This window comes from Gossypium hirsutum, chromosome D03, assembly GCF_007990345.1.
Source record: "Gossypium hirsutum isolate 1008001.06 chromosome D03, Gossypium_hirsutum_v2.1, whole genome shotgun sequence".
NCBI lineage: Eukaryota > Viridiplantae > Streptophyta > Magnoliopsida > Malvales > Malvaceae > Gossypium > Gossypium hirsutum.
The window spans coordinates 52754260-52763002 of NC_053439.1; the positions used below are offsets into that span (position 1 = coordinate 52754260).

The following is an 8743-nucleotide window of genomic DNA, read 5'->3' on the forward strand; positions in this document are numbered from 1 at the left end:
ACAAAATATGTCATACTCAATTGATTTACCAATGACCCGACCTGACTCATAAAAAACTCAACTATCACCAACAAAATTCAAGTATTTTCCAACTAGGGATAAATATCAAAACAATGCATGAACTTTAATTTTGTGCAATTTTATACATGAAATTTTGATTTAATTCATTTTTCACAAATCACTAACAATATTATCGAATTAGCATCATTTTACATTGATATTACACACACAAACAATTATATTAACCCAATATGAAAATAAATAAGTGTATTCATCTCTTTAAATATGTATGGTTAAATCAAAATCAAAATTCGACCCATACATATGAATCACAATTTAAATTTCATGTGAATAATTGCATCAAATCAAAATTCATGTATTAAATTACAAATTGGACAAAAGTTCTTATATAAATTTGATATTTATTCCTTTTAACTATCATGTTATGGATCAATTGGTTGGGTAATGTTATTGCTTGAATTAGGTCATTATTGAAACTTTTTTTTTCAAGTTAGCCCTTAAACTTAGCAATTATTCTCACATTAATACTTGAATTTTAGGGTTTTCAAAAGAATATCAACAACTAATTTGAAAAAAAAAATCAAACTCCAATACAAAATTACCAAATTTAAAACTAATCCAAAAAATTCAAACTCTAATATAAAATTATTATTAAGTACAAAAAGCTATTTAAGCCATATAGAACCCGCGACACATTTTATTTTTTTCTAATTAATTGTCTAGTTTTTTTAAAATAATCTCATTATAAGTTATAATTATATCTGTTCTCTTTTATACAATATTTAAAAATATCAATAACTTTTTCTGAACTCATAAATAAAAAGATAATGTGCTTTATCATAGTCAAATTTAAATCCTTATGCATTAACAATAATACACATATCAATTAAGTTAAGACTCGATCGAAAAAACATCCTAAATTAGCCTTTCGGCTAAAGATCAAAGGTTTTAGATGGATTAAAAAAGGAAAACCAGATCTGTCGGGGCACGTTGCTTAGTGTATTTGGATAATGGCCATCTTAATTTTATTTTTGTACGGCCAACTCCCACCATGGTGGTTTCTCGTGTTTTGCATATTAATCTAACAATTATTATTTTATTTTTCTTGAGCAAGTCAAGCTTGCACATGCTCTGTTTTTCTTTTTCCTTTTCTGTTAATCAAATAAAAAATCGTCTCATGGATTTTGTCTATCGCGTTAGGTTTCCAAAATAAAATAAAATTTGAATACATTTTTCAATGTCACATCAAACTTAACCCCTAAATCTATTTTTTGTTTTATAAAATTTAAAAATATTTTATATAAACTTTATTCTTGAACTATATTTTTCCAATTTCAAAGTTTTTTTTATTATCAAAAGTGGTTAATTTTTATTTTATTTTAAAGATGTATAATGTCCAATAAAAACATACTATATGATAATTAAAACTGCTAAAATAATTTAATTAATACAATATTTATATTGATTATTAGATTAATAATATTTTTAGACAATTCAATTAAAATATTTTTAATATAAGTACTTTGAAGGGGTTTGATTGGTGCGACCCAAAAGTAAAAGAGAAGGTTGAATTTCAAACGATTTGATATAAATTTGAAACAAAAAAACCCTTTACTACATGAAATGCAATCTAGCTGTCTTGCATGAATAAGCTATTAAGATAAGCTCTAATTTTTAGTGACGATTAATATTCAATTATGTAAAAAGTTTAACCTCCAAATAATCCGCCAAACAAATAGCAGTCATGGAAATCGAAGATAGGAAAAAAAAAATTATAAAAGGAGCCTTAATAATTACTATCTCGATTTTTGTCACAAGAATTTACCTTTAAATTAATTCAATCATTTCAATATTACAAAAGAATTTTTAGAGAAAAATTATATATTTAATTATATTACTAGCACATTTTCTTAGTTTCTAGCGTGATTTTATCAAACAGTTATAATTATTCTTGTCTATTTTTAACTATACTCACTGATTTAAAAAAGATATCACGAAATTTTACTATAAAAAAACTTACCTTAAACATCACCTTAGAAAAAGAAAGATAATATTACAAAAAATAAAGATAGGAAGATTATAAAAACATTTTCAAGTTCACATACTCTTTTACATTTTAATAATATTTTTAAGTAAAAAAGAAAAAACCTCAGCAGCTATATAACAAAAAAATAATTTTGTAATATTATAATTAACTAGAATTTAATAAAAAATTTTAATTTATATTTTTAAATCCTAAAAAAAAGATAGGGTACATTACAAATGTATGATGGAGTATATTTTTTTTTGAAAAAAAATCATTAATATCCTAGATTCACAAAAATTAGCTAAAATTAGAAATTTTATACACCATTAAAAAACAAGAGGAAAATAAATATCATAACAAATAGCGACGATATTTTTTTCGTCGGCAATGATCCCAATCGTCTATTCTCATCTTCACTTTCTCAAACTCCGAAATCCCACAAGGCAACGTAATCCCACCCGATTGATTAAACCCGTAAACCCGCTCCGCTTCCTTCAGCAACTCCCCAAACAGTGGGTGATTAAAATAAATCACAGGCACCACCACTCTCCTCGTGTCACTCTCTGATTCGCCCACGTACACAGCAAGATGTCCCTTGGGTACCTCAACCCGCTTCACTTCTTGCTCACCCAATTGGATATATCCAGGATCCGAATTTGATATCCCCTTGATTCTACCCCGTCGAAGGAAAGAACAAAGTCTGGATAATGGGTTACGGGTTCGGATCGGACGTGTTAAGAAACTACTGAAGCGGTTGCTTTTTCTGGGTCGGAATATCCATTTGAAAACTGTTACCAGCTTGCGTCGAAGCTTGAACCCTCCAATTTTCTTCATATTTTTTGCGAAAAATAATGAAATGGGTAGTGTTGAAATATAGATTTGGGGAATGGGTTTTTGTTGGGTTTGTTAATGATGTCTGGTTTCAGACATGGGTCTGGAAGCTATTTTGGTTATGTTTCTCTGGTTTTGTTGGCTTTTGAGGTTTGGTCTTTTTATGTAGTGAAGGAAAAGGGGTGAATACTGAAGCAGGAGAAAGAGAATAATGTTCGGTTTATATAGAGAGGCAATCTATCTACGCTACAAACTAACAAGCTATTTTTTGATAATATAATTTTGAATCCTAAACTTGATAATTATGTTCATTTTGGTACTTGTACTATTTTATCTTTAAATTTGGCAATTAAATCTATCTTGGTTTCTGAAATTGGATTCAATCACGATTTGATTATGAGCTCAGTTGTATTAGAATAATACTTTTTTGAATGGGTTGAGAATTGATTGATATAATAGTCCGAACAAAGAGGTTAAACTGATTGACTCGAAAATTACTTGATATCAGTAAAAATTGAAATTTTAGATAAAAATTGACAATTGAAAATGTTGAACCTGTTTAATATTTTTTTAGATTTTTTAAAATTTTAATTATTTATTTGATTATTATTAGTCTGGCTATCAAATTGGTTGAATTGAGAGTTGATGGTTTGATCTATTCAACTATCGGCGTGGTTATTAAAATACTGAATGTGATACTCTAAGGTTGTACCATCGTCACCTGATAACTTATATAATTTTTCACGTGATGATGTTGCACAATTTTAGAATGCCACATCATCATACTATATATATATATATATATTTTTCAAGCTAAAGGATCAAAATAGACCTAACTGTCAATATCAAGTGCCAAAGTAAACAAAAAAATATAAGTACCAAAGTTAACCTAATTGCCAAGTTGAGGGGCTGAAAATTATATTATTCCATTTTTCTATGATTGTTGACTCTTTCCTTAAATTTTTTTTATCAATAATTGAATAAAGTTATTCCTTCATACTTTATTTAGTCTCTCACGTAGCTTTTTTTAATTAAACTATTTATATTTTTTTATTAATAATCGTTTTTTTTTTCATCCATTGATGTACATAAAAGTAGATAACTATCAAATTTGTTGGCAAAACTTTTAAACTCCTCTAATTAGAGTGTAATCAAATGGATTTTGTTAAATTGAAGGATCAAATTGAATAATAATTATCAAGGATTTATAACTCCCATTTAGTTTTGGATTAAAATCTAATTACCATTAAATTATCTACTTTCTTTACCTCTAGGTAGTATGCTACTTTGTGTTAAACTCTTGACCTTTAGTACGGACTTTTTGTCCTTCAAATAATCAAAGTACATACCGAATTCAATATTACAAAACAAAAAAATTTATGGCTAATATACTAAAAAGGTACTTAAACTAGTACATTTTATTCATATAAGTCCTTGTAGTTTTTTAACTAAATAAGTCCCTTTTAATGAAAAGTAACACACATTTGGAGAAACCCAAAATACACAAATTACCAACTATTTGTTCAAGTAAGCTTTTATGCTTATTTAGTAACCTTTTTTTTTTTAAAGCTTAAAGAATAATGTTCTTATTTAGTTATTATAATTAACTAGTAACTTACAATGTCCCATCTATTTGACTAATTTCCAATAATTGATCTACCAGGACTTTAGTATAAGAAGGTGTGCCATTAATTTAATAAATATTTATAAATATTTAACACATTAATCGTTTAATATAATCAATAATTAATTGGGTCGATTGGAAGTTAAACTAGATTAGTAGCTAGGCGAATGGACTTTGCGTTCAAAGAGATGGTTCAAAGTTCTAACCATTTGTTAGGTACATATAATTATATATGTAGTATACAATATGTTTGATTGAGTTGGTGTCACGAATTAATTGGATATCAATTTAGTTAAGAAATGATTAAAAACTGCCGATTGAGTCTTACCTGTCAGTGCAGGAGGACATAGGTTCGAGTACGCTGAAGTACATTATCCTTCTATTTAGGGGTTGGGGAGGGACTATGAGTAGTTCTAAGCATTGTTTGACCCTTTAGAAATGAGAATTTTGCATTTTAACTCTCTCAAAAATAATAACTTAAATTCCACTCGCTAGAAAAAAAATTCGATTTCACTTGGATCATAGTTTTTGAAGCCTCAACTTTATCAATTCAATAAAAAAAAATAGTATAAAATTTTTATAAATATATTTATTATACTCGTTTTTTTTCACTTACGTTATCAGTGTGCCATTACGTTTTATAATATGTATATGTATGAAAAAGTGAGATAAAGCATTGAACCATATGCCATATTTCGATACTTTACAAGATTTATGCTCTCCAAATGTTATTCTCTTTTCTTTTCTTTTTTTGTTGCCAATTTTACTTGGAATACTAGCAAATTTTAATATAACAAGGAACTTTTTATAGATTGAAAACTATGGTCACGTTGAACATATGGAATTATGGAATAAAAAGGACCACATGTAAATAACTTGTAGACATCGGTCTCTCAAGAAAACCACACACTTTTCCTTTTTATTAAACCATTACATATATATCTATATAAAGGCACTCTTTTTGCATATGTAAGATTATTGCCAAAATTATTCATCCCAAAACCAAGAAAAAATAAAGCATATTTTTATTTGAAAGAAATAAAAATAAAACAAGAACTTAAGAGCCGCCCTTTTTTTCCATTTGATGCATGAAGATGGTGAGAGGAAATGCATTATTGTATTTGAATAAGAACTAAACTATGAAAATGGACAGACATTGGTTAGACCAAAAGACACAACACAAATGGAAGCTAGGCGAAAAAGCAGCCTTTTGTATGAAACAAATCACCTAGGTATGGTACTTGTGTGATTAATTATCTATTTTTAATATCAAAATCAGAGTTAATTGTACCAAATCTTCTTAAATTATAATTATGTCTAAATTTTAAACTGAGTCATCAAATTATTAAAATTGTATAGATTCTTTCATTAACCTAATTATTAATGTAGATGTTATATGTAAATATGGATATGACATGGATTACATCTAAAATATAATGATCAAATCGTAAGCATATGTTTTTGTGAGTAAAGGTGTTCAAGAATAAGACCGAGGTAGGTTTTAAGTATGATATTATCATACTTTATGTTTTTTCAAACTCAACTAGAAATATGGGCCTAAAATTTTGTCAAAACCCGCCCATATTTACAAAAGACTAAACTAAACTCATTTTAGGCTTGCTCATATTATTTTTTAAAATTTTATAAAAATATTTATATTTTTTTAATTTAATATTTAATAATTTTATATATTTTTTATAAAACCATCTTAACATTATTTTAATGTTTACATTAGAGTAGCATTATATATTTAATATAGTTTTTACAAACATAATATAAAATATTATAAAATTAAAAATGGGTTGGACTGGCTCAGACTCGAGCTTGACCCATTTTCTAAACGAGCTTAATTTTTTTGCCCAATCCCATTTTTTATGCCCAATGTTTTTATCTTAATCCTCCCAAATTTCGAATGGGTCTTTAGGCCTAAGCGAATAGCCCAACTTATGAACAGGTTTACTTGTGAGAAAATTAGCCACTGCTATCAATCATGGATACATTGATTATGAAAAAAAAAACAATTTCAATAAAATTTAGCAGGACCTTTTTTTAACAAGTCAAATTCAAATTACTTCTACGATAGATAAACATGTATTTGAAATAGGATCCTCGTCAAATTTAAGTCAATATTTAACAACTATGCTATACGCGAACACAAAAATCTAATTGATATGATATTTATACTTCAGAGATTTACCGATTTAAAATTGAATACATAATTTAAAAGACATATAAAGTAATTTAAAGACATATTTTAATGTGTTTTATTGTATTGATTAAATTAATGTCATGTTTGTTAGCTAAAAGTACAATTTTTGTACCCATTTCTAGTTCTTATCTTTATTTTATCACCATTAAAATTTGTTGCGGAAAGGATCGTTTCGAGAACTCCGATATGACTACAAGTAAATTGACCGGAACGAAAAATAAAGTGAACACAAGGATTTACGTGGTTCGGCTTTAATGCCTACGTCCACGGGCAGAGGCGAAAAGAAATTTCACTATAACAAGATGAAGATTACAAGTGTTTTACACTCAAGACACAACCCGAGAACCTCACAACTCTCAACCCCTATAGAAAACCCGAAAGCTAAAATCCTAGCTTTCAAAGAACAAGCTTTGCTCTCTCTTGGTTTGGGATAATCAATATGGCTAATGAACCTCTCTATTTATAAGAGAGTTCAAGGACATAATTGTCCAAAACTTTGGCAAAGATTTGTGGTTGAAAATGGACACCAACAACCATCCACTAATCCACTACCACCAACAACCCACTACCAACAACAACAATCCACTACCAATTTTAAGCCATTTCTTAACAAATCTCCACCTTGGCTTGAAATTTACCAAGCTGAACATCATAGTGAATTCCTCGAACTGGATCACCTCTTCCAAACGCCTCTCTGGCGCTAATCAATCCCGAATACCTATCAAGTCCAAGCAATGCTTGAACTTATATGCAGGGATCACCTTAGTTAACATATCTGCAGGATTCTTCTCGGTAGCAACCTTGCTGATAACAATGTCACCTTGCGTAACATGTTCCCGAACAAAATGATATCTGACATCAATGTGTTTGGTCCGTTCATGAAACATCTGATTTTTAGTCAGATGTATGGCACTCTGGCTATCGCAAAATACAACAGTGAAATCCTGTTGTAAACCCAAACTGCTTACTAGACCTTTCATCCACAATGCTTCTTTCACTGCTTCTGCTAACGCCATATATTCCGCCTCAGTCGTAGATAAGGCTACGGTAGACTGTAACACAGCTTTCCAACTAATGGCTCCTCCAGAATAAGTGAAAACATAACCCGTCAGAGATCTTCTTTTGTCCAGATCTCCAGCATAATCAGAGTCCACATAGCCCGTGACACTGCTAGTGCAGTCACTCTGATCATATACCAAGCATAAATCTGCAGAACCTCTCAAGTACCTGAGAATCCATTTCACGGCCTGCCAGTGTTCCTTGCCAGGACAACTCATGTATCTGCTGACCACACTAACTGCATGTGAAATGTCTGGACGAGTGCAAACCATTGCATACATCACGCTTCCAAAGTTTTCGCTTTATCCATGCCGAAGCGTTGAAGAACCTTTTCAATGTAGTTCTTCTGCGACACACGAAGCTTGCCCGCCTTGCGATCTCTGTGAATATCCATGCCCAAAATTTTCTTGGCAGCACCCAGATCCTTCATCTCGAACTCACCACTCAACTGCGACTTTAACTTGTTGATTTCCGACATGTTTTTGGAAGCAATTAACATGTCATCAACATACAGCAACAAATAAATGTGCGAACCATCTGAGAGCTTCCGATGATAGACACAAGCATCATAGTCACATCTTGTGTAACCATGCTGAATCATGAAGCTATCAAACCGCTTGTACCACTGCCTTGGGGATTGTTTCAATCCATATAAAGACTTCTTTAATAGACAGACATGGTCTTCTTTACCAGGAACTGTAAAACCCTCTGGTTGACGCATGTAGATTGTTTCCTCGAGCTCACCATGCAAGAACGCCGTTTTTACGTCAAGCTGCTCAAGTTCTAGATCAGACTTGGCCACCATGGCAAGTAATACACGAATGGAAGAATGCTTTACGACTGGGGAGAAAACTTCATTGTAGTCAATCCCCTCTTTCTGAGTGAAGCCTTTAGCAACCAATCGTGCCTTGAATCTAGTTGCTTCAACCCCTAGGATGCCTTCCTTTTTCTTGAAGACCCATTTGCAACCAAC

The 8743-nt window shown here is 30.3% G+C and overlaps 1 protein-coding gene across 1 annotated transcript; it reads right to left on the reverse strand.

Moving 5' to 3' along the window:
- Positions 1-2344: 2344 nt before the first annotated feature.
- On the reverse strand, positions 2345-3078 carry LOC121215603 (auxin-responsive protein SAUR36). The gene has a single exon (XM_041090526.1). The coding sequence runs from the start codon at positions 2879-2881 to the stop codon at positions 2399-2401; it is 483 nt and encodes a 160-aa protein (XP_040946460.1). The 5' UTR covers positions 2882-3078; the 3' UTR covers positions 2345-2398.
- Positions 3079-8743: the final 5665 nt, after the last annotated feature.

Excerpts from the sequence above, each read along its gene's own strand:
- LOC121215603 (XM_041090526.1), bottom strand. The coding sequence starts at position 2,881 with ATGAAGAAAATTGGAGGGTTCAAGCTTCGACGCAAGCTGGTAACAGTT.